Source organism: Manacus vitellinus, unplaced genomic scaffold, assembly GCF_001715985.3.
Source record: "Manacus vitellinus isolate BGI_N305 unplaced genomic scaffold, ASM171598v3 scaffold_15_pilon, whole genome shotgun sequence".
Taxonomy (NCBI): domain Eukaryota; kingdom Metazoa; phylum Chordata; class Aves; order Passeriformes; family Pipridae; genus Manacus; species Manacus vitellinus.
In genome coordinates this window covers 6,673,473-6,700,234 of record NW_021939122.1, presented here as the reverse complement: position 1 = coordinate 6,700,234, position 26,762 = coordinate 6,673,473, and the positions used below count along the sequence as shown (strand labels likewise).

Here is a 26,762-nt window from a genome sequence, read left to right as displayed (position 1 = left end):
TTGCCTGCCTTACCCACTATAAAAAAACAGTCAGAAATTAGGAAACATTGTACCATAACACTTGTTCACACTGGGGCTGGATAAAGGCACCAGCATCAACCTGAGAATTCCAAGCTTCACTTTGCAAAAAAAATAGCTTTTCAGAAGGTATGCATGCATTTTTTTACAGATTCAAGGAAGAAGGAAGTGTAGGAATGGAGATACTAACATCCTTGCGTACTAATAAGAATGAAAATACTGCAACAAACTCACTTAACCTCTCTTTGAAACCTCAATATTTTTTATCTCATGATATTAAAAATAGAACATGTTCATTTTATTAAGCTACACTGCTCTTTGGCATAATCAAGGCAGTTTTATTTGCTAGCTAATATTTGCGAAATCCAATGTATTATGTCAAATTTAATAACTAAAATAACATTTAAAATACAAAAGTTTTCCCCAGAAAAATACTGTAAAATCTAATTGTCTATGTGCACGTCTGTCAGTGTCTCTCACAACTTTGGAGTCCATTGTCTAATTTAAATCAAACTTGACTGCAAGGTCAGTCCCAGAACTCCTTTGAGATTCAGTCCCCAACCACAGGCTTCCAGTTTCTCTGATTCTTTCATGCTCTGAAGGGTAATTTTTCTCTCCATCCAAAAGGTTGAAAAAACAAGAGTTCTTGGCTATTTCTTCCTACCCATCCACAGACCAGCAGCAGACTCTTCCCCAGTCATCACCAACTAGGAGCTTGGAGGAATTTCTTGAGAAGGAAAGAAAGAAAGAAAGAAAGAAAGAAAGAAAGAAGAAAACCATGTTTAAGAACAAGACATAAACAGGATCAAGGCTGTTTCCTGCATGTGCAGCAATTAGGAGGGTGTAATATTCAGGGGAATATTAAATTTGAAGAACAATGACATAGAATAGACAAAGATTGGTACTTCAAAGACTGAGCTTAAAACTGGGTCCAAACTTTTCTGGAGTTCTGTGAGTTAGTTGTGGACACTCTAGCCAGATCAGAAACTCTTACACTATGGATGTTAAATAATCTGCTGCCCAGATTCAGAATTCTGAATCTTGTTAGCACATAATGTCATGGCTTCAGCCACTGAAATCTCTGTTGCAGGCAGTGCCACCAACACTAATGAAACCAACCCTCTCCCCAAACTTTCCCACTTTCAAAGCATATAAACATCACATTATGAGCTCTAAAGGTGAGTATGCAGAACATCGGGACATTTTAGTCAATATCAAAATGCCAACACTTTTGGAGAAAAAGGCAGGAACTGTTTGACAGTACATTGTAACATCCTGGAGTAGGAGACAACAACAAATATTGCAGCCAGATGAAAGTGCAGGAGGGAGATCGAGTAAACTAAAATACTAAAATACTGCTGGCTGTGCAAACCGAGGGAAGTTGAACAACAAAGCTGTCCTTTGGCCAAAAGCTTCCTGCTTACATTTTAAGGAGACAGTATCTCCAGTAACTCCCAGGACAGGAGTTATTTCTGTGTTTCAGAGACGGTGTAGCAGCTGCTGAGCTCTACAGTTATTCTGGCCCAAACCTGCTATTTCTCCTGAGTTGTCCCAAAGCGAACCAAGAGAGGGACCCCAGTCCCCATGCCCAGCCCCGCCCAGCCCCAGCCCCGCCCAGCTGAGCCCGGCCCAGCCCATCCCGGCCCCGCCTGCAGCGCCCGGGCCGTACCTGGACACGGCGAGCGCCGTCACCGCCGCGCTCGTCCGACCCGCTTTGCCGGTCAGGGCAAGGCTGGGATTCAGTTCCCGACAGAGAACAAGATGTTTTCCACACTTGTTACCTGTCGGTTTAAAAATAAATATTTAGAAAGTGTCTGGGGGGCAGCAGGGATGGGATTGTTATTATTTACGGTCAGCAAGTTGTTAAGTTGAGAACAAATATATTTAATCTTGGCCTGTGCTGTTGCAAAATAGGCCCATCCCAATTTAATTTGTGGCTATGATAGTTACATGTGCTGACGTGCGGCTGTATCAATTGTGTGCTAAATTGGATTTGTGTATTATTGCTTTCTAAATTGCATGCCTAGTTCAGCAAAATTGTTCATCAGTTTTCACTGGCTCTATGCTTAATAAGATGCCCCACAATACCTTGCTGCCAGGATATAATACAGCCCATAATTGCCTAGTAAAAAGAAATTACATAAAGCCCTGGTATTATCAACTTATCTAAATCTGCTCATAACAGAACCAATAATTAAATGCTGTGAACATTTCACATACACATATATACATACACACACAGCTAACAACATAACTCAATCACAGTTACTTTGGTCTTTTTAATGACTATGTTTTGTATTAATTTCATTTTCTTTAGTGTACAGAAGGAGATGTGGGAATATTTGGTCATTTAAAATAACTCTGAAATCATCTGAATAGGTTGAGTACGACACTGCTTTGATTACACTTCTCAACTCTTTATTAAAGAATGCTGTTCCTCTGTGCATCTGAAAACATGCACTCCTATGTTCATGTGCAAACAGGTGTGTGTGTCTACACTTCAACAGGTGACTGGGGTCAGCACATGTCTTCTATGATCCTCCTTGAAAAAGGCACAAACAAGAGTGTTCTGTTGTGCTCCCATGTCCTTTTATGTCCTTATTTAGAAAATTATTTAAGATATACATCTTATGAATAGCTAAAATCTCAAGCTGTTCAAAGACATGTATGCAATTGTACCTGAATAAATAGAACCTGGAAAGACCTACCATGGGAAATTATGGACAAGATCTCAGGAAATTCTTAAAAGAAATTAGACTTTTCTACATGTAAAAGAATCCACACAATGACTACAGAATACTACAGCAATTTTGGAAAGAATGTTAAGTCTTTTGCTTTGACTTACAGCAATCTTTGATTAGAGATGACAACAAAATCAAATATGAAGATACCATAGCCAGACTATCTCACATCTGGCATCTTGGGTGTTCTTGCACCTTCCCTAGAAGCATCAGGCTCTGGCTACTCTGAGACATGACAAAAGGTTGGATAGGCATCTGGTTTGGCAGTTATATATATAGAAGCACATTGGAAATATTTTCACATAGCAATCTAAGTAATGTTCTTGCCAAGTTCCATGAACAGCACTTCTGAAGATCTCAGTGGTAATGTCCAATTACTGTATAATATCTTTTTTTTTCTTTTTTGCAGATGTTACATCTATAGCTCTATATTTATGCAAATTGCATGCCTAAAATTGAAGTAATAGAGAATGTTCATAATGAGGAGCACAGCAAATAAGTGGTGTAAATTATACATACTAACACCACAATTCCTTTCTCTTATAAAAAGCACTGGGAAAAGAAGAAAGCTGTGCTATTTAGGATGTGCCTTTAAAGCTTCCTGGCAGGTTTCAGCTCTTGTATTTGTCAGAACAGAGAAGTGAGCTTGAGCTGTTTTTAGTACCAGTTGGCACTGTAGACCTATGGTCTTTTTAACCTCAGCTCTGTGAGAACTCCAGGGTTTCAACTTCAGCTTCACATAGCCTTGAATAAGCAGCTCTAAGCACTAGTGCCTGCTTCTGGCCTCCCACCAATTTGATGGACCTCTGACCACTTCTAAGGTGGCAAAGACAACAAACTTCCCTGTTCCAGCCCAGAGCAGGATCTGGCGCTGCCCACTCTGACATTATGCCAGGATACTTCATCACAGGCCATCAGCAGAGGTGCCAAGGGAATGGGCTTCACAGGTTTATGCAGAGAGGTGGTCTACCAAGGTTGATAGAACCCATGACAGAGCCTATGAAGAAGCTTTCAGCTTCATCCAGGCAGGATGTCTCCATGAGATGGTTGACTCAGGAATGCTCTCTAATGTAGGGCAATTGCTACCCACCCCTGCTGCTGCTGGTTATTTTAACGCTGCACCCACATCACCTTCCCTTCACACCACTGGGCTCACAGACCCTCTTCTTCCTCACAACCAAACAAGGTTTGCAGCACACAGTCACACTGCAGTTCACAGCCCACCCTGTGCTCATACCTGTGCTGCCTGGCTCTTCCATCACACCTTTCCATGGTCTGACTCCAGCAGCTTGGTCTGGGTTATTGGTGTATTCGGCCTTCCACAGCTGTGCCAGTGAGGAGGTAAAAATGGAAAAAGCATGGATTATAACAATGAGAGAGAGATGCAGCTCCTGCTTTGATTACATTTCCCAGCAAGGGGTGGAAATTGGGCTTCTAACACCAGAACACAATTTTGCAGTTGTGTTTCTCTGCCACTGTGCTGCAGAGCATCACACTGGAGAAATGTACGCAGGGAGCTGATGAGGTTGCAAGGCTGACATGCTGCTGAAGATCCTAGTAACCCAGGAAGCTCTCCTACCAGACTGGAGGGAGAACCAGCAGTGAATTCCTACTCATGAGAAAGTATGACTTATTAAACAGAGCTGTGAATCAACTCTCAGAAACCAGACTTCAACGTATTTCCAATGGGTGGTAGAATTTTTCCTTTCAGAACGACTCCAGAATTGAAAGCACATTTTCAAAAATATCCCTGAATGGTAAAGACTCCTCCATTCAGGAGAATAAAAGTTGATAGGAAGCAAATATTTTACCCTGATTTTCATTTTCTGCCCTGTCCCGCCCTGTTAAGAAAGGGACATGGGTTTTTTAGCAGCTCCGTCCCTCCACTTACAGTTCAGAACTCTGCCTCTGGTCTACGATGAATCAGAATTCCCTCTTCCTTGCTCCCATCCACCTACCCTCACCACTCCATCTGTGCTTCCTGTGATGATGATGCTGCTTATGTCCCAGTCCATCACTTCAGCAAAGCAGCAGCAAACAATACGGCAGGTAGGGCTGCAGGCAGTGTTGATGCTTGCAAGAAGATGGCCATTGACTGTCCACAGATACAGGGAAGATCCAGCACAAGAGATAATATCACCCTGTAACACAGCAAAGAGGAAATGTCTCAAAATCATACACTCATCCTCCTCACAACTCTTAAGTGCTGATTAGAAATTGTAGAGTTGCTCTGACTTAAATTCTCACCACTGTTTTTCTTCTGGGCAGATGGTACAAACCAGAAAAAGTAAAAATTGCTTTTTTTCCTCATGAAAAATTCTGAAATTTTTCCATAACAGAAACCTGAAACAACTGTCTCAGATTTAGCAAGATAATGCAGAAACAAAGTTTTTTACATTTTTAGATGAAAACATTTAATTAAATGTTCCCTTTCTATTTTCTGGAAAATCCAGGCTTTTAGTAAAAAAGCAGATTGACAGACTGACCTTGTCAGAGACAGGGACTGGGCACAGGCAATGTCTAGCACAGGTTCTGGGCTAGAACTACTGCTCTTATAAATTTTGCAAATAAGCTTTCTCTTAAACAAGGACATGGTGTTCACCTGCTTAGCTGGGAAGCCTTTGGTGATTTCACAATCCTCCTCTGCCCCTTGCAGGGAGCTCACTGTCATCGCATTTTTACACTGCATTTTGCATTTGACCAATGACCAGCTCTGCATTCAGTGACCCGCACTTTTGATGCAGAAACATCCTCTGTAACTGAATCTCTCCTCTCCGTTCCATGCAGGTGCAGTCTTATCAAGAGACTGCATGTAAGGAGCAAATACAGAGGTAATTTTTTAGGGGCAAGAAACACACAGAACCAAGAGCCAAAGTTGCAATTGTAAATGATCTTATCAAAAGTGCATTTTGATTGAGTTATTAATTGAAATTCTACCTAACCTTTCCACTCTTGATCCATACTAAGAATCAGCTAAAGAGAACCCCATCGGCAAAGTCATCTGATTCTGGTAAAGGATAGTGTGCCCTTAAATTAGCAGCATGCATCTGGTTTGAGTCAACTAACACCTTACTTCACCCCTGCCTCATTTGCAGCCAGGGCTCTTCACACTGCAGGGCAGAATTCTGCAGATAAAAAATGATAGCGTGTTCGAAACAGAGTTGCCAATAATTCAAGAGATTAAATTTCAGCTACTTTATCTGCATGAGAGTACATAATGTCCAAGCATTTGGTAATGATCTACCGTGCTTTTCAGGTCTAGGCAAGGGATTTAAGACTAACTGAAATCATTAGTTAGTTCAAGCTTTTACAATCCTCCTTAGTTTATAAAGGATAGCCTTATTTTGTCTCTATGTGATACAAACACCATGAGGTTTGCATCTATAGATGGAGCTTCTAGATGCTCAAGCAAATACAAAATGCAACAATCACATAAGGATTGTTATGGGTTCTTATAACAGGGTTCTTATTTCACAGAAAAGTATGTGGTTCAGAAATTTATTCCCTTCAAAACTTTGCTTTGAATAATTCCAAATTTTTCAGGAAAAAACTGTTGTTACCAAACATGTAATTTCATGTCAGTCAAAATAATGTAGCAAAATGGAAACATTTTGTTTCTATCTTCACATTACAGTACATAAATATATAGAGAAGAATTAAACAAAAATGCATTTCAGAAGTATTCTGTTCTGCCAACATCAAAAAGAATTTTTGCATCCACAAGAGATAGATCTCTTCATCTTTTTTTTTTCCTTGAAGCTTCAGTCATACTTTCCTAAGGTTTTTCCTCTTTTAAATGAACCTTTCTGTAGACTATTATCCAAACAGTTTAACCATTTGCACTCTAATAAAATGGAGAACTGCACTTGGATTGGTCACCAGACTGTTCATGGCACAGACCATCTCATTTTTGGACAGCTCCAGAAGAGTAGATACCAACTGACAAGGCCAAGGTACTGGCTGGTACATAGAAAGAAGAGGACTCCATCCACTTGGGATCTCAAGTCCATGCTCTGTGCCAGCCCACCCACTCATTTTCTGAAGGCTTGGCACTGCTTCAGCTGACTTCATAAGGGACCCCCAGGATATTCTAAACTGGCCTGCTGAAGCCACTGGCCATTTTACACAAACCAGGACCCCTGGAGCTGGGAGCTGAGCTGGCACTGAACAGACCAGTTAATTCCCATCCTCAAATTGCTAGCCATCAGACTGCATGGTTAATAAAGCTCTGATACGAGATGACTGTTCTGGCACAGACTAAGTAGAGAATATCTGCCCAGTTTCTTCCTGCTATGAACTAAATTTTGTCTTTGTACAATCTCCAGTACTGGATCCAACCTTGAATTGTATAAGCAGCTGGAACCCTGCTCTAGTGTATTAACAGAGAGAGAAAATACAAATATTAAAGCAACATTTTTGGGAGGTAGAAGATTGGGAAAAAAATCTCATCCAGAGTGTTCACAGTAAAATCCAATACAGAATAGTTTCCTATCAATGCACATGCAATTCTGGCCAGGCACAGACCTCAACAGATTTATACCCACTGTTATTAAGAGCTTCCTCTGCACCTGGGTGTAGAAGAGAAAGCAAAATGCCAACACTGTCCCCACAAAGGTGTAAGGTGTTGTCAGCTGAGGTGGCAGACTGCAGCCTAACATGTCTCAGCTGATGTGGCTCTACTGCATGGATGTCAGGAGAAATTAATGAAATAAAAGGGGCAATAAGGTTATGGGTGAGCCAAGTCCAGGAGGTACCAGGGTAATACTTCATTCTCCATAAACTAAAAGTTGTTTAATCCTGCTATCTATCCATCCAAAGATGCTTCTACTTAGCTACTCAGTCTAAGATGTTGCTTTTAGTGCTCGCCTCTCATCATTAAGAACACTATTAGCAATCTCTGTAGAAAGAAAAAAAATCAATGTATCAGACTCTCAGGATGTTTTTATGTTGGGAAAAGCACCCATTAAATTATCATGAAATGTTCATGGATGCATCAGAAGAAAGATGATAAATGAAGATCTTACTGTTGAGTTGTTGATGGCAACAGAACAGAGGCTTGCCTCGTGGGCAGGAAGTTGGTTTATGTACGTCAGCTGGTTCAGGTCCCAGATGATGCAGGTTCTGTCATCAGATCCACTCACAAAGATGCTGTAGGTTACAGATGCAGCAAGGCAGGTCACTGCCTGAGTGTGTCCATACAAAGCCTGGTGGGGAAAAACCAACTAATAAACCACAGCAGAGGAAGGCTGATTTACTAGGGAACTACAGTCTTACTGTCATGTGCTTAGCAAGAACAAGCAACCCAGTCATTCTTTGGAGAACTGAAAAGGGTAGGTATGAGGGAAAAATACCAAAAGATCTTAGAGAGAAGCACCCTTGTCCTCAACTCATTGTTGAACAAAGTTGAGGGTTCAAGAGATCTTATGACTTGCACAAGTTGCACAGTGATTCAGGGTCCTTGGCCTACATTTCAGACTCTAAGACAGTGCTTTATGCTCAGCAACAAAAAATAATTTTTCATTCAGTCCATGTAGTTTTAACTAAAATATATGCTTGGAAATTTCTCAATATTTAAAAAGCTATTTCTCAATATTTAAAAAACTTTGTGAAATGAAACTTATCAGGATGTATTACAGTGACCTTCTCAGTCTTATTTTTCTGTTTATCTGAAGAAATACTAAAATATTTCTGATATTGGTTAAGAAGAGAAACAGTATTTGTGGAGATTTTTGGCTTTAAAGCCATATAGGAATTCCTTTCTCTTTCATCATTACACAACATTCTTTTTGTTGTTGTTGTTTTATAGTTCCAGAGACTTAAGGAGTGCCCAGTTTAACTTTGCCTTATTTAAACAGTTTCTTAAAAAAATATTATACACTTTAGGCAATTAAATAGCATGGATAGAAGGCATGGATTGAAGTATGCTGCTGACAATCGTTTAATGCAGCATTCTCAAGTGACAGCAGTGCATAACCACCTGCTGCATAACCATCAATGACAGTAAAGCTGGCATGGCAACAGAGAAAAAGTCCTTCACAGCTTTCCTGCAAAGCCTTTAAGGGTTGACTTTTTAGCTGCCTTACTTGGAAAAAATCAGACCCACCAGTTTTAATATTAGTTTTAACAGTAAATGCATATTCCCTGCTGGCTTGCTTTCTGTGACATTAGGGTCTATCTCAGTTAGCATGATGCAGGGGAGCTACATTTCCCTACATGATGTTTGTAGACACATCTTATCGTCTCTTCCAGCGTGAGACTGAACTTTTGCTGGCTAATGTGCTGCCATTTGCCAAGGTCATCAGGACAACAGTATTCAAACATTAATCCAATGTGAAGGAGCTGAGATGCAGCAGGCTATGTACTATGACCTGCAACTGCGAGGAATGAATTTCAGCTTGTGATTTATTCCATTCCCAAGAACTGCCAACTAAAAATACTGGCACAAAATTAGGTCTCTAACAGTGGTTTTCAGAGGTCAGAAACACTCCCACCTAAGCATGGAAAAGGAGGCTCAGCAGTAACTTTGGACTGGTTGTAGAACAGGCTCTTTACAAAGGACTAGGCATAACCAAGTGCCTGTACTTGGGAACTGTACAAGACTGCTGCAAAAAAGGCTATGACAAGACAGGTTCAAGGGCTCAAAACTTTCTTTCCTTCTTCTAAAGCATGAAAGAAAACATACCCACTGTGAAAGCATCCAAACTGCCAAGTCAAGCCAAGCTAATCTCCTGCACAAGTTTTAATAAAACCCTTTTCTCTTTTTTTAACCCATAAAGATCCTACCCGGCAGTGAAGCACTTGAAATACAAGCTGAGTGTGGAAGAGAGGAATAGACCTGAACCCAATTATAATATCAACTTAAATCCACCAGTGTCTCAATGTATATTCATGAAAAAAAGTCACATGCTTTTGGCTCTCTACCATCTTCTCATCTCTCTGCAAAGACTGACAGGTTTTCCCTTATGGGAAATATCCTGCAACATATTTGCAGAAGGAACTGTGAGGCCTACCTCCAAAGTATTTTAGCAAATATCAAAACACAAAAAAGAAGACTAGCTTCACTGCAGGAATGTTTAGTTAATGAAAACATAAACCAAGTTTGACCATTCAAATTAAGTGGCCGACAGGAACGCAAACTTCACAGCTGTGCTCGACACCTTCCTGAGAGGTCTGTGAGGCAGACAGCACATCTTGCCCAGACGCTTATCCCAGTCTAGTGTTTCGCTTGGTCCAGAAATTCTGGGGACTGGATCCACTCTGCTCGTGAATACTGAGGGAACTAGTAAATTGCATGGATCAATACTGAGGCTATTATGCTCAATCTTTAGTGTTCCACAAAACTGTGGAAGCAGATCCCACTAGAGAAGGATAAAGCTACTTTTTCTGCTGAAATATAGTTTCTGTACTTTACTACATTCCAAACCAGAATGTGTAGGTCCCATGAGACAGCTGATAAGTGAACAGCATCCACTTTATAGCACATCAGTTTTTCTTAAGCAAAGCTCACTCTCTCAGGAAATTTTTTTGTTCAGCAGAAAAAGCAGCCACCATGAAACATTGAACTACATGAAAGCAGCAAGTAATTCACTGGAAGACATTTAGAACTATAGTTCAAGTTTACATCCACGCCAGACAGTCATAAAAAAAAAAAAAAAAGCCTCTGCTAGCAAAGTGAAGGAAAAAATACAGAATTTGTCATTGCATGATCTCATACCACTTTGTGGATTTTGGGTAATACCAAATTAATCATAGTAGAACACATCAGCAAAGCTGATTTTACATTACTAAAGAGAAAGGCATTATATTGCAGATAAAAAACAGTCTCTTCAGTTGCCTGAAACTCAAACTGACTCCCTGACTAGTATTGTTTGGATATTGATGAAAATTACCACTTATGCTTTTCTCTACTGCTATTTCTTCCATTTCTATGTCCATGTCCTGATTTGGAGTGATAACTAGCTGCATTAAATGGTCATCACTGAAGATCTTATCTCATATTTCTGTCTTCTACAGCAGGAAACTGCTCTAAACACAGCTTCCCTGCTCCCCACACAGTTTCTTGTGTGTCTCAACACACAAGAATTTGAGATAAATGAAAATCTAAATACTTCTCTGGCATCCCATCAAACAGTGAAGTTTTCACATCATTTAATTACAAACAAAATATGTTTTGGCTTAGGGTATGGAAAGCACTGAAATATCATCTGAATATCCCTCCAGAACAAATTAATAGAGAAGCTTTTAACACTTGGAGACCTTGCTGATCAATGAACCCTTTGATAGTTTGCCTAAATACCAGAGTTATTTAGGTCTCTTGATTTCTTCAGGGAAAGAAATCTGCTGCCTTTCAGATATGACAGTGGTGTACTCTAGCTTTACTTGTAAGGCTGAGAACTCACCATAGCTGAATTTTGCATAAGAATCCACTTTTTAAAAATGAAATAGCATATATACAGCTGGTTGATGACTATAGATGATCTCCAATCAACAACTAAAGGGCTTTGGATAATGAGAACACAAAAACCATATCAGTCTTATAGGTTGCACCCCTACTTTATGGAGTGACAGATAAATCTTTTGTATTCTGAATTCGGGTTGAGAAAAAAAGAATCAAGAACTTTGCCTGGCTGAGCCTTCATCTCCATCAGCTAAGTCTGCAGGATGTTTTGGAGATTCTGTCCATTGCTGTAGAAGCCCAAAACAAATTCTAAGCACCTCCAGGTGATACTTGTTTTTGAAAATAACTCAAGGGCTGGCTGCACTTCAAGAGGAGAACACGTGCCTTATTTTCACTGTTTCTTTTATCATTATAAACTTTGGCAATGCTGCCAAAGTGAAAAAAACCATCAAGTGCCATTCATAACTATAAGCTGTTGGTATAAGGTGTGTTATCAGCTCTTGACCTGATAACAGGCTGTCACATGATACTGCTGATTACTGAGTTTTTTCTGCTTTCTTGATTCACCCAAAGGCATTTCTTCTGCCAGTCATCTGAGACATAAAACATAATCATCTGGATTTCATTAAGTTTCCATAGCAGAAGAGCCACAGCACGTACCTGTCTCAGGTTTAGACACTTCACTTTGTCTTTGACCAAGGAAAGTTCCCAGACACACACAACCGAGCTTGTTCCAGATGTGATTATGGTAGTCGCTGAAGGACACACAGCACAGAGGCACTTTCCCCAGTCTGCCATGCACTCAAATGTAGTCACATTCTGCACAAGAAAGCATCTTTAAGTCAAATACTTATCTAGTGATACCATACATTTATTAATAGCAAATTGCAGATTCAGTTTCCAAAACTGAGTCTCCATTTCTTCAAATCTAGGAAAAAAAACCATCATCTTAACCAGTCTCTGTGTAAGCACAGCTGTGAACATATGGACATGCACAGGCTATGGCTGCATGTGGCTGTGCAATCTTCCAGGGGCCAAACAGGAAGGCTGAACAAAGGTCACTATCTTATGTCTTAGAAGACCCGAGTCTCAATTCTTCTTGGGCCACACTTCCTACATAACTTCAGAAAAGCTCATTCTGCCACCACATAGTAACAGAATGCAAAAATTCAGTGTAAATTTAAAAGTAAGCTCAGGCTGTGACAGCCACTGCTAACAGTTAGTGCCAGGCTCTGCAACCCTCCTCTTACTTGGATTGAAAAGCTAAAAGACAAAGCACTAAATTTCATTCTGTGCCAACAGCTCCATCAGCAGCACCCAAACCAGACTAAAGCAACATCAGGTCTATTACATATTGCTACAATTACATCACAAACATTCTCCTACTCACATTCTGCAGTAGCTCTCTTCCACACAACTGGGACAATACTATGGTGCTAATGATTCTGGTGGAGCTGGATGGTGCAGCTAAACCCTACCACAGACAGAACAGACCTTTACCTACTTACAACGAGGACAAATATCTCTTATAGACTCGTGTCCAGAGGCACTGTTGACTCAGAGAAAACTCAAGCTGGACTCCCAACCACTACTCACAATGTCTGTGTAATCACACTCACTACGCTCAGTGTCACTGACTTTTGAAGAGACAAACCAAATCATTTGTGCCTGCAGCAACACTATGAATTGCTAAGCACTGATTTTAATTGAAATCCATGGTGAGAACTCTCAATAATTGTATACAGGGAGTAGAAAGTAAAATACATTTCATGGCTTTTTCATTTCCTTTGACTATGAGTAGGTCTGTAAAAACATAACCTTGCCACTTGCACAAATAATACTCAAGTCAGTATCTTGCTGAATTACATGTTATGCTATTCTAGTACCCAAGCTAACTCAGAAGTCTTTGCATATCATAACACTGTCCCAAACACATCCAGAAATCAGTGTGTTTGTGGTAGAGGAAGAAACTGGATCTGTCAAGTGTGCTAACAAGCAGTGCGATGATACAGACCATTTATTTTTACCAGCAAAGAAGTAAGAGTATTAACTTTCTACAACAAAAGACATTACTATTTTGAATGAATGCACTGGACTATGCTTGGGAGCCAGACAGGAATTGACAGATGGTTGTCTTAATTCCAGAAGAAATTTCTGCACAACGAAATTTCTAATCAGAGACCAGGAGACCTTCTGTTGTCCTTACAACCTATGAAATGGGGTTTCTCCTTCATTTTGATGGACAACACAATCACTGGATGGAAAACTTGAGATAATTTAGAGGAAAATGCCACATTTTTGAGCAGTGTAGAATGACTTTGTATTATCTTGGGATATCCAACTTGGGATTCCTCAAGAAACTCAACTATGAGAAAGTCCTGTAAACATCCTCTGAAATCAGCTTCCCAGTCACCTCTGGGAAATGGGTGCCCAAATCAGTCAAAGACCACAACATATCATTCATTTTTGGAATTCTTAGACTTTTTCTTATTTACCTTCTCAGATCCATAGTTGCCAAAGCAGCAGGTGAAGTCCTCAAATCCCCAGCAGAATGTTTTGCTCCAAAGAGGAGGAATCAAAATTTTATTTTTTTCAACAGCCAGAATGCCTTTCTCTGTATGAACAATATGCCCAATAGCTCCCTTGGGATAGTCTGACAAGACAGAGAAAACATTTCATTCTGTTGGTTTTAAGGTACTTATGCTAACTTTCCTCCTTGCACAGCTTGTGTGGTGAGGCTGGCAAGTCCCACATCTGGGTCAGGCCCACAGACAAAAATCCACTCTAAAACAGAGATTCCAGACAGAATAGTGGAAACACTCCTCTCCAATGGACCACATAAATCCATGCAGAGGGAGTGACCGGTTTCACCGCTTTAACAGCAGTGTCATAAAGTTCTTTTTCACTGGCAGACTGCCTTATGCCATGCTCTACAGAGGATGACAGGCATTGTCACCAACAGCCTCTGTAATACAGCCACGGGAGCCTAATGTCCCCACAAAGATGTGTGATACAAAAAACACTGCTGTGAGATGAAAAAATAGACACACTGAAATGTTCCAGGCTTCTTCATAGTAAGAAAAGTAGCAGACTAAGAAAAAGATTTGAAGGTTGAGAGGTAGGGAAAGACAGACAGTACTTACTCTGCTGTTGAATATAAAAAGAGGGAATGCAAATGGAAGACAATGAACTTTAGGTTTCAATTTAAAATATTCAGACTGTAGAAGGCAGAAATTATTCTGGTGTCTTATAAAAAAAAAATCTATGCTGAACTCTACAACAGATGTCTGAGTGTTTTCGGTGTCTATTGCTAATACACACAAACACAAAAAACAATTGGCAGAAGGCATCTTGATTGAACCAACTCAGACAAAGCTGTGTGACTACTTTTGTGCTCTTGAAAATCCAGATTCATCCTATCCAAGAATTATGTACTTATTAGGTCAGAAAATGGAACACAGCCCCTGCAGCACCTTTTAGAGTAACTGGAGAGAGCTTCAGATTTTGCAGGCTGCTCATAAAAGGAGGAAGAATTCCACCTGAGTGATGGAACAGCATAGTCTCTCTTCCTGATGAGCTTTTCCCTTGGGCATTCCTGGATGGATGTGGTTTTGTGAAGAGCTAGAACAAAGGAATGGCATTGAAAAAAAATCTCTATTTGCAAGATCATGCAGGAGAAACAGTAATTTAAATCCTTAATCATGGACTCCAGAACTACCATACATAAATCTCTTAATTAAAATAAAATCTTATCCTTATTACATTTTAATCAAACTACATCCCTTCCTCACAGAGGCAGAAAGCTAATCCCAGCAATTCCGGACAAGAAAGAAAACTATAGGTGAAACTTTGAGCTGGGTTTTATTTGACTATACCCATTCCCAGACTAGTGGTCTCTCGTGTGACTGTATGAAGGAGCAGAACCCAGGGCTGATGCTGCATCTCTATGGCATACAACAGGAACAGCATGGTTAGAAAGTGTGGGTGCATACTCATGTAGTACACAACCTGGAAAAGTCTACAGCCCATCTTTCAGCAGATTTAAATCAGAATGTGTTTCTGATTTGTTACTATCATTGCTTTCTTGTCAAATACTGTAAGATCAAAATAAATTATGCTCTTTAGTCTCATGGTAAAGTGGTACCTGCTTTGGTATCTGTCCAAAGTTGCTGATAAATCCCAGGATAGTGCTTTTAATCAGAGGATCTTTAATGTTGTTGAGGTCCATCTTGTCTCCATAGAAGTAAGGATGATAGGTGTTAACTGCCTCGACAGCAGCTGAGCCATGCTGCTTGTGGCCAAAAATAAGATCTATCCAGTGATGAAGGTGTGCACTGACATAGTCACTTTCCAGTGCCTGAAACCAAAAGAAAATTACTTAATTCACTAGACTGTATCCATTACAAATGCATTACTGTTTTCCAGTCCTTGCTGGAAACTTCTCTGCAACAGAATCTTCACACTTTCAATTCCTCTGGTACCACCATTCTCAGCACATCCTCACAAAAGACCAAAAGAGACCAAAGTGGATCCCCACGGGAAATGAAGGGACAGTTTGATTTAACAGACACCAGGAGCAATATCCTCAGAGACAACACAGGTAGGCTCACACAGCAAAGTGAAAGCATTCCACAGATCTTGGCACATCCTCCAGCTTTCAGCACACACTGAAGTCTGTGCTATCATGTCTTCACCAATAGTGTTACTGACATGAGATGGTTTAAACAAGCAAAGCATTTGTTAGCTTTTTGTACCACCACCTTACAGACAAACCACAGGTGAATTTCTATTTGTAGACATACACCTCAGCTGTGAATCACACTGCGTAGCAGAGATTTTTATTTGAGAAAATACATATAAAAATAGATTAGAAAGGAAGATGACTAGAAGAGGGGTTTTGAGTCCGAAGGATACAACAGGAAAGGCTGCATGCCATGAACCAGCAAAGAGAATGTAGAGCTTGTAGTGAAATGGCAAAGGGTGCTGCAAGCCAAGACAGAGAAGGGGTTATGCGATAGCTGCAGTGGCAGAGTTGGGGCCCATCAAGGCAGCTGTATGACAGAAGTTTCAAGACTGCCTGGGTTTGACCAGTAAACATTTTGCTACCCTTCCAGGGCTTAAGCAGAGAATCACAGCACCATACTTCCTCATCCTCGAAAAATTCAGGGTCTAAACGTTTTTCCCCCCCCCAGAAATGTTTGACTTTGATTACGTTTGCCACCATACTGACTGGCATGTGGATTAATGGGACCACCCAAATGTGGGCTCCCTAGAAAGCTCAATATAATCATGGAGGAAAACCTGTGCTTGGAAGACCCAGACAGCAAGTTCACAAGCAGTGGACACAAGTTCAACTTGAACTTTTGCCCACCACCAGGTTAGAGAGTCTTACCCATGAGGCTTCACTAAAAGCTACTGCTCCTGCCATCACCTGCCTCACCAAATTTTTGTGCATTCCCAAATAGTCTTGGCCAATGACTCAAGCAGCAGTGTTAAGCATTATTAAAAGTACTTTCCTATCTCCAAATCATTTGACTGTGTAATACTCCCTGATGCTCAGTGAAAAGTCTCCCAAGCAGACCATCCCACCCAAAGCACAGCAGAAATAAACAAGCTAATGGGATCCAGAACAATGGCTCATTTCACAGAGCAGACAGTTAGCCCAGTGCAGCTGGTGTAAATGACCCTGCCCACAGCTATAATGATCACAGGGCAGCTCAGAGAACAAGCACAGTGTACAATCTGTCCCCTGCAAACAACGGGAAAACACTTATGAACAGACTCGGAACTCATCCTTATTAATAAAAGCAGTTAGTCCATGAATTACAAACTGTAAATTTTTTCTGGCATCACTGCCAAAGCAAAACAAAGCAACCAACAGAGCTGCAACTGTGCAGCCTCTCAGTATTTCACTGAGCACTATGACAAGCCCCGCCAGGGAGGGAGAACTTGTAGTCTAGGGAGGAAGTAAATATATTTATTTAGTAGACTAGATTCCTAACTTATTAAACATGAAACAGGAAGCTACTCAGAGTTTTATGTCAAGAACAATTCTTTGCTCTCATATTCTTTAAAGCAATAGCCAAACCTTAGAACAGTGTGAACCTAGATCCCTTTAATGCACCAAACTCATTGTGAAGCCTCCTAAAAATGGCATGGTATCAGTAAGTACTACTTTCAGTCTTGTGGCTGATTTCAGAGGAGACAGAAACCCTCATGTTTCAGAATTCAAGATCTCTGACTCTTCACTTAAGGATTAGACAAACTTTCCCAGGCAGACTAATCAATTTTCCACAGCAAGAGTTTTTGCATTCTCCTGTGTAATACCTGATACCAGCTATGGTCAAAGAGAGGATATTGCACTGAGTATGTGTGAAGTTTGATCAGGTCTGGCAAATTATTAAGAACACAAATGTGATCATTCATTTGCTAAGCTGCTCCTATCTGAGATTTGAATTAATCTGTTTATCAGCTGTGCCAATGTTATTAAATAGCGCAGCTCAGTGGAAGCAGTTCTGTAGACAAATGGTAGAGAGGGCCCAGTATCCACATTACATGCACTGTGGGGGCTTTACTTCCAACTAAACCTAGTCTGCTCCCGCAGGCTGAATGCCATCAGCATCTGGAGTGCACAACTGGAGTGCAGCTTTTGTTTCGTTTCGTCCAAAACAAATCTAGTTCACACAATCTGAGATCACTCTGCAGTGACATGCTATGGAGGGATGACTATAGATTCATTTCCAAACTGCACTGTTACTCCAAAGTACAAGGCAAAAGCAGATTTCTCCATCATATCCAAGTGCCTTTGCAGTGCTCACCATTACACAAGCAGTAAGGAGCACAGCTCGGTACTTTACTCTTCAAACAAGTCACAATAGAAGAAACAGCATTTCTGCCTATGTTTTAAAAAATACTAGTGTAAAATTGCAGCATCTTTCAGGCTTTCATGGATTTTTGTCTGCAGCATGTCTGGTAGGTCTGGAGAACAGAGATTGAGTACCTTGGAAGGTCACAGAGACAGAATGAGAGAGAGCAGTGAAAGGAACCAGACAGAGAGTGAAAGGTGTCCCTGCCTACGGCAGAGGGGTTGAAACTACATGGTTTTTAATGTTCCTTCCAACCCAAACCAATTTATGATTATATGAAAGCATTGTGGTTGCTGTTAATGGTTAAGGGAATAGTGGAGAAAAGAATATTTACAAAATAAGAGTATGACCCAGATTGTGTCCAAAAGAGGAAAAAAAAGTTAAGGCAGTAAGGATGTCAGAGACAGGATTTAAACCAGCACTCAAGAGGTCAACTGAGTAAAGGCTTGAGACACCAAAACAGAGAAGACATTTGTATCTACCGGTTTCGATACAGTCACCTACAAAGTGATTATTGAGAAATTCAAAATCCCAAGGGCAGGACCTGCATAGCACTGGTGAGAGGAACCCACTGAGGCAAAAATTGAAGCTACATATGACAAACCAGGATGATGCAATGCCTTGAAAATCGTGGGCTGTTTCTTTAGTTCCACCAATGCTAACACATATAATCATCATATTTGTGGTACACAGCAACAATCTGTATGCACTCACACATGTAGATTGCCAGAGCAAATCTGATGGGATAATGCAGGGGCACTATAGAGACCAGCACCAAGATATTATGTTGCAGTCTGAGTTCAATACAAAAATCTTCATGCAGATTTGCATTTGCATTCACTTCTTTGTAGCAGATGACATCACACAGAAGTTATGACTTTCTAGCTATTAACAGATAGAACTAATTGTAGTAAACCTCAGGACCTTAAAGCTATTTGCTTTCAAATAGCCAAGGCTGACTCCATTAAAGGCAGAAAATTACATTAAGTTTCTACCGCTCTTTCTACCGCTCTTCCCTTCCCCCCCCCCCTTCCCCCCGAAAAATTGTAATTTTAGTTCTGGCATGACTCAGAGATAGAGATAAATAGTTTAAATAAACACACAGTTTGTTAGCAACAACATGGAACTATATGCACATAAATGCCTGCACATTATATTATGTTCTCTTACACTTATGGGCTGAGATATGTTCATACCACAAACCTAGATATAACCCTCATCTGGTCTGGAAAGTTGGCCTTGATTCAAGGTGAAGTGTTAGGGAGACAAGTAGACAAGCAAAGTGCAGAACTGACACAAACTCCACAAAACCAGGATGCATTTGGATCCATCATTTTTGTTTGTGACTCTGGGCTTCAGAGTTTCATTTTCAGTGGAACCCAATGTTTTGTCAAAAATCTTTATATTCACTCACCTGTCTGTGCAGTAGAATAAATTTATGGGGGTCCCCACCTGCCCAAGGAGGAAGCTGCACATCTCCAAGCACTGTTCCATCCTGCATGCAGCCTGCAGGAGAATCAAAAACAAGAATAAGACACATTGCAAATAGGAACAGCTTTTCTAATACACTGAAGTCAAAGGAAATTGAGGTGATTTTCCCACATGCAGTTTCAGGTTCATCAAATTTAGTGCCATAGAATACTGATGAACCAGTGTTCTGGGAATTCTCATCCAGTAATAAAGCACTGAGAAGATGTTCTAATAATTGTCACTAATACAGTAAAAATATGCATGTCATCAGCACAAACCATTTTAGCACAGAATGCAAACGCAGACAAGACAAACCTGTTTGCACAACTTTCTTTTTATACATAATCCTATGAGTCTAACTATCAAATATTCCTACTAAATCAGCCACTAAGAGGGATTTTGTTCTCAAGTCCTTTGCAACCTGATTCCTTTCAGAAAGTAAGCATATGTTCTTAAATCAGAGCATGGTGTTGCACAAGTAGATGAATTCAAATCTAAATTAAGGTTCAGGTCTGGGACTGAAAGTTTCCTTCAGTGTAGCAGTGAACAGATTCTGGCTCTTAGCTTTGCCTATTGTAAAATCTTCTGTATATTTTCCCTCTCCTGGCAAGATTCTGGTGTCCTTCATGACCCTCCATTAAATTCCACTCAGGTCAGTCTCTGGATCTTGATGGTTTTGTTTCTTGGCCTCCTCTCAGGATGAAACTACCTCAATTCTTTTGTATCTTTTAACAGTTTTCTAACATTTTTTTTCCCTATTCTGCTCTTTTTTTAAAGTGTATCTCATTTCACTGATATCTTAAATACAATTACAGCTAGATCTCAATACCATGGGTTACGTTGCCTTTGCTGTTACCAATTTAGGATGATTCTTATTTTTCCTCTGCCTAAATTGTTAACCAACCTGTGCCTACTAAAAAAAGCAGCTTTGCATTGCAAATGGTGTGAATGTCCTGTAAAGTGAAGTGAATCAGAACTGCCATGCCTATTTCTGAATACTGTTTTTTCTGGATTCTCTCTGGCCCTTCATCACTGATGCAGAAAGGTCTAGAGAAAACGTACATTCAGAGGGGATTGTGATGCTGCATGAGGACAAGGAAAATATATCAAGTTCATGTGATTTGTGCAGAACCTTTCAAGATGACAGTGAAGACATTTGGAAACTTTAATCACCTTGTGGTCTCACATCAGATAAAAAAAACCCCACCTTTCACCAACATCCTTAACTGACCCACCTCTAAAAGTCAAATTAATATATTTTTCACAGCCACAGAGATGTGATGGTGAGGCCAAATTTTCAAAAGCAGACAACTAGATTGGTTATATTAAAATCCACTTTTGTCTGACAAAATATGTAATTCCCTTGCACAGTAACTAATAGGAAGTACTAGCTCCTTTCTGAGCTGGAAACTTGACTCTTCTAACATCATTCAGATACCAGCAGCTTGTGTTCTTGTAGCCTTATTTTAAGAAAAATTGATCTCTTATCACTAGAAAGTCTCAAAAGTCTGCATAGTCCAGAGACCAACTCTCAACACATGATTTGGATCTTTTCTTTTGGCAAGATGCTGGGAGGAACACTTAAGTCTTTTTTAGAACTTACCAAGTTCAAAGTGATTTGCATTGGTTAGGAACTCTGGCAAGTAAAAGAATTCAGGGATGAGTTCCCTGACATCACTCATGTTGTCCCTTGATGCTGATTCCCACGTGCTCTTGACACTGTGAAACATCCTGTCTGCGACATCAAAACTCCCACCCTGTGAAATATAGACAGACAAAAAGACTTCCATGTGAATATTCTGTTAAATAAAAAGCATCTTAGCTAATTTTGCAATGATCACTTTATCATATGTTTGATAACGGAATGTCTCAAGATCTGTCCCAGACACGTATACTATGATCTTATATTAGGGATTATATATAGTCCTATTATCAGGACTTACATTAGTCCTGATTTGACTGTTGAGAAGACCATAAGCTTGGAGTCTTAGCATAGCCTGTAATAACACAGAGGCAAGGAGAAACAATCATAGAAAGCATGAGAATATCAGCATACCCATTATTAATGCTTCTGAAAGCAGTTACTTCCTTCCATCCCAAAGTGATTTGCAAGCAGTGGACACAACTTCAGTGTTTTCACTTCAGTTGTGACCCAAACAGTTACGAAAAATCTTATGTGCAATTCTCCTATGAAAAAAACCTTGGAGAAGGGGGAAGGTTACCACTGAAGTAACGTTCATTAGATCCAGCCAAACAGGAAAGGCCCAGTGGGCAGGAGACTGCAGGGATGGGTCATACATTATGAGAAGGACAGACAGCATAAAGAGGGGAAGAAAAGAAAAATGCCTGGGAACCACACTGAATTGGTATGTAAGGACAGAGAAACAAACCACCTCACCTCTTAAGAGCATTTGAACATGTTTAGATTATCGAGAGTCAAACATCAGATAAAAGCAGCCTTGGTAGCCCAGGACATCATTCTGAACTAAGGCCTCAAGAGGAAAGGATTAAAAAATAATCCTTCACTTACTGAAGGAAGGGAACATGCCTTACAATGGAACCATATTTCCTACAGGATTTCCTAATAGGATTTCAGATACTGTATACATTTGTGAAAATCCAGGTTCACTTTCACATATGGGTCTCTACATTCAGCATGAAAAGATTTATTTGAACATAAAATTTCTACAGTAATGGAAAAAAAATAGAAATCAGTTTTTGGAATCATCTGAGTTTGTCAGAAACACCAAACTGTTTTACAAGAAAAGCTGACTTTTAACTGTATTAAAGTAACAGAACAAAATTGCTTCTCAATATCTAGCTCAGGTGCTGGCAGCAGTGCTCCCAGGACAATACAGATACTTCTCACTGGGGTCAACTAATTTGGATTATATGTCATAGGACATAACACTACATCCCACTGCCAGGGCTCAAGAGAGATTGTCAGAGATAGAACAAGTATCTTTAAACAGTTTTGCAGTACAGTGAAAATTTTTGAATAATTGCTTATCCTCAGCCATTCAATTCTCAAAGCTGCTTCACTAGGCAAAAAGAATAAGCCAGTAGGATTGCATAATGAAGACACTAAAACATAGACATGGTGCAAGAGTCAATCTGTTAATGAATATGAGATGCAGACAGGTTCTGTCTATGGCTGACCTCTTGGGAAAACTTTTGTTTAGTTTTCTCTTTGCCTGTAGACTGTTGCATGTGCCAGTTGAGAAGGATGTTGTACTTCTGGACAATAACAATCAGCTGAAGTTTTGACTTACAGTCCATTAAATAGGAAAACAACAATTAAGCACCCTCATGCTGTGAGGATGGCATCCCACTCCCATGGACCAGATGAACCTTGAGCAGCAGTTCTGACGGTAAGAACCACTGCCCTTCTGGTTCCCCTGAGTACTCGCACACTTAGGTTGCAACTCCTTTGGATCTACAAACTCTGCTTAGTCTGGGAACTGCAAATCAAGAAATAACTTTTGCCATACCTTTTGTTAGGGAGACAATACCCTCATAGTAAGCTATCAAAAGACAGAAGTCAATAAATCCCAAGAAGTGAAGCCACATTCCTTGCTTGTCTTTTGAGACAGACTCACACCAAAACCCAGCACGTAGTCCAGATGGAAAGACCCTATCCCTATTTCCCTGAGGTGAATTCTGACCAGCCTTCTGGTCCAGCCTCATCTCTAAATGACAGCATAGCTCTGTTTTAGCTTCTTGTCCTTCTTCCTTATACCCCTGACAATTGTGAAGCCTTCCCACATCCACGCAAGGGACGAAGTGAAGAAGTGACTAATCACATGAGCAAGCCTATCTGGAGTCAATCTGATGCACAAGGTCATCTTGTTCTTGATCATTATTAGGCAGGGACCCTTGGAGTCAAATTCAAATTGAAATTAAAACAGAGTAGAAAGAGGACTATAAATAAATCAACAGCTAACAAGTATCTCATTGAAGCATATTAAAGGGCTTTGTATATTTAATCTGCACACAGTGTGCTGTGTCTGGTGGTGATTGATGCTTTTTCATCTTTTTTTGCAGCTTTTATGAGAGCTGGTCGTAATCTCCTGAGAAACAATATGATTTGTAATAAAAAGATTACCTGTATTAAATAAAAATAATATATACATAGGAAATGCTGTTAGCGCGACAAATCTGGTTAAAGATATTACCACCACGAAAAAATGTGATTTTTTCCCTGGCTGTCTAATTCATTTTAGGGAAAAGTAATATCTTTAAAACTTAAGCCTGTATTATTTATAAAGGAAGCAATAACTGATTTTCCCATTTCCTATATTAATAAATTTATTTGCATATATTTATATCAGAATTAATGAGTTTTCTCTCTCTATGAATGCAAAAACTGCACTGAAAGGGAAAAAGAGAATCAAGAATTGCTTTATGCTTTTAGATTGCGAGACAACAAACTCTTATGACTTTTCTACAGTTAGACACAGTATGTCTCTGTTTTATTTCCTTTCAGTAGGGGCCTTACTGACATCAGAAATACTGGAAAAATATGCTTTTTAAAACTAGAGTCCAGCATGGTATATACAAAGCAACTAGGCACAGTTATCCCTAGAGAGATGGTAGAACTTCACACATTCATAAAACTAAGCATCACCTTGATGGTGCTTTAAACCCTAAGACCTCAAACTGTTTCTAAGAAGTGCTTATGAAGATGCAAAGACTTTTCCACATGCCCAGAGATGCTGAGAAGGTATTACCTGCAGATAGTGCTTAAATGACTGTTCAAGAGTCAGTGACACAATGAAGAGTAAGAACCCTGTTTTCTGTAAGTACTTTGGGAGGTAAACCTCAGGAAAGGTCAATCTGATACCTGAAATGCAACAATGGGATAAGAATAAAAGGGGGTAAAAAGCTGAGCTGATCAAAAGCAAGTCTCACAATTGAGGGTATGGGGTCCTGGAATGCTTTTCTAACAAAGAGACTAAACACAGAAACCCTTAATTGTTCTTCTGTGGTGCTAAGACCAATTCCTGAAAGGAATTCCAGGAGGTACTTGACCAAGGTGAAGTGGAAGGTACCATCCAATACCTGTTTGATAAGCCAGTTTTTCATCCATTCCAATACAATATGCAAAACACCTACAAATTTTTCTCCAGAGTCAGATCTCAATACACTTAAAAAGTGAAGTAATAAAGTTTCTCCTGTACAATCCCCTTACTAAAGGCAATGCTTCCTCACTGCCTTCTTCTGTGGTCAGGTGCAAATCAACTGTTTGACTTGAGAAACAAGATGTTATGCCAACACTGATTTTTCACAAGGGATGCACCCAAATTATTGCATTTCCTTGTCATGTATTCAGACTGTCCATTTGCAGTTATAAACATAGATTTCTAAGATGCTGAGAAGTTTTCACAGCTCCCAGATACAGCACCCTTCCAAGGTCTTAAGTTTGGATGTGCTCTTCTTGCAACTGACTTGCTCATACAGTTCTTGGGTCTGCTGTTTGCTTTACTGCATCTCACAGTTAGAAATTCCTAAGCCACTATAGGACCAGTCACCTGGGGGAAACAACAGCAATGAGTTCAGCTGAACACGTGGCAACATAAAAGCAAAGGAATAAGAATTGAAAAAGTTTAACAGTTTTAGTGGATCCACATCCAGACAAAATTTTGAATACTTCAGATCTCAGCAGCCTTTGAAGATAACTATCCTCACAAAATTGTTGGTTACCTGCTAATCACACATAAACAGCCACAAAGCATTTCCTCAGACTGCGAACTCGTTATGCATGAAAAGTGTGCCAGTGAGATACAGCAGCCTTTGTTGTTTACAACAAGAAATAACTGCTCCACAGTCATTCATGACTGCAGCTAACATATGGCTCACAGAGTGTGATGGTAACCATTGCCTCAGGTGGTTCACTAACCCATCAGCTACTGCTGGTAACAGCCGATATCATAGGGCTTATTACTTAATTAGCACAGCACTTTATTTGTATTAGTTCATAAAAAAAAAAAGACAAGATAAAAAAAGACAAGGAAAAAAAAAAAAAGACCAGCATAATAGCAAAGCACTTGGAAAGCTGCAGGAGACACAGCCATCCCTCACTATTGATACAGCAGTCTTTGAGTGTGAATTGTTATGGCTTAGCTATCTCCCTCATATTGCTCCACAAGGATAGGTAGATTTCAGTAAGGCACTCCTTAAAAAATAGACTTTTGAGGATCTGTCCTCCTGGTAGACCCTGCTACAACACAACACATACTACAGAAATGAGGGTAACAACTCTGCTACGGCCCAGGTGAATTTGCTTGTGTATCACCAACTGCCTGCTGAAAGGGGCAATCAGGAAATTTGGTACCCCTGTATGCTGAGCAGACGGGAAAGGTTCAATTTCCATGCAATTCAATTCCACGGTGAGAACCAGCTTGGCACTGCAAAACAGCGCCAAGTTCAGAACAAGATTAAACAAAATATTCCTTCTGGTGCACTGGATGTAGTCTAACCCCAGTTCTTCCTCAGTAAGTTGATCCCTTGATCTCTATAATTTCTCACTTACCAGAACCTGTGTCCCCTCATCAGGCCCAGAAATGCATTTTATGCCACCACAGTGTTTCAAGTACTTGCCTGTAGCCACATTACTTTATGGGCACTTGGGCTTAGACTACTTACCATCAGAGTCTGATCTGCCCTAAAGTCAGAAGCTTATGTTCAGACAGGTAATAAAACATTGTCTAGGTGTTTACATGCCTCAGCTCTCACAAGACTAAATAATCCTTCTCTCTCACAAAAGTCATGCTCTCATTAAGGTGTTTTCACACACATGTTTGAATTCAACACACATGGCATAGAGCCTTCAGTAAGCTCAGAGTCCACATAGAGAGTGCAGAAAATGGCAAAGGAATTAATCCCACTTCACTGTAATGTGTTACATGGTTCATAACAAGCTGTGGGAGGGAAGTTATCTTGCCCCCTTACCTGCAGAGAACAGAAGGTCTGGGTAAATGGCTCCATTCGGACCAGGTAAGATGCCACTATAATTGCTGATGAATAGTGAGTACAGTAATGGCACTGGACTGATAGGTCTCCTGGAAATTGCACAAAAATCAGATTCCAGTGCAAAATACCACCATTTCAAGCCCATAGCATCCAATTATCACAGCATGACTAAATAGGGAAGAGGTCTTTTAAGCAGGTGCGTTCAAAGGTCTATCAGCAAAAGCACACCTTGCATTTGCAATGAATGTGCACACTAACTACTGAGGTATGTTCATTTTTTGCCTCCCACATTTCATT

At 40.1% G+C, this 26,762-nt stretch overlaps 1 protein-coding gene across 1 annotated transcript in view; it reads right to left on the bottom strand.

Moving 5' to 3' along the window:
• Positions 1–265: 265 nt before the first annotated feature.
• WDFY4 (WDFY family member 4) overlaps positions 266–26,762 on the bottom strand; it is a 122,661-nt gene continuing 96,164 nt past the window's right edge. Inside the window, exons 51-62 of the mRNA XM_018069132.2 lie at positions 26,445–26,554; positions 21,097–21,250; positions 19,438–19,529; positions 15,302–15,514; positions 14,631–14,778; positions 13,653–13,810; positions 11,818–11,976; positions 7,784–7,963; positions 4,718–4,900; positions 3,997–4,084; positions 1,688–1,799; positions 266–745 (exon numbers count right to left, since the gene is read on the bottom strand). Of these exons, the coding sequence (XP_017924621.2) occupies positions 679–745; positions 1,688–1,799; positions 3,997–4,084; positions 4,718–4,900; positions 7,784–7,963; positions 11,818–11,976; positions 13,653–13,810; positions 14,631–14,778; positions 15,302–15,514; positions 19,438–19,529; positions 21,097–21,250; positions 26,445–26,554 (1,664 nt within the window). The 3' untranslated portion in view covers positions 266–678. The remainder of the gene's footprint in view (positions 746–1,687; positions 1,800–3,996; positions 4,085–4,717; positions 4,901–7,783; positions 7,964–11,817; positions 11,977–13,652; positions 13,811–14,630; positions 14,779–15,301; positions 15,515–19,437; positions 19,530–21,096; positions 21,251–26,444; positions 26,555–26,762) is intronic.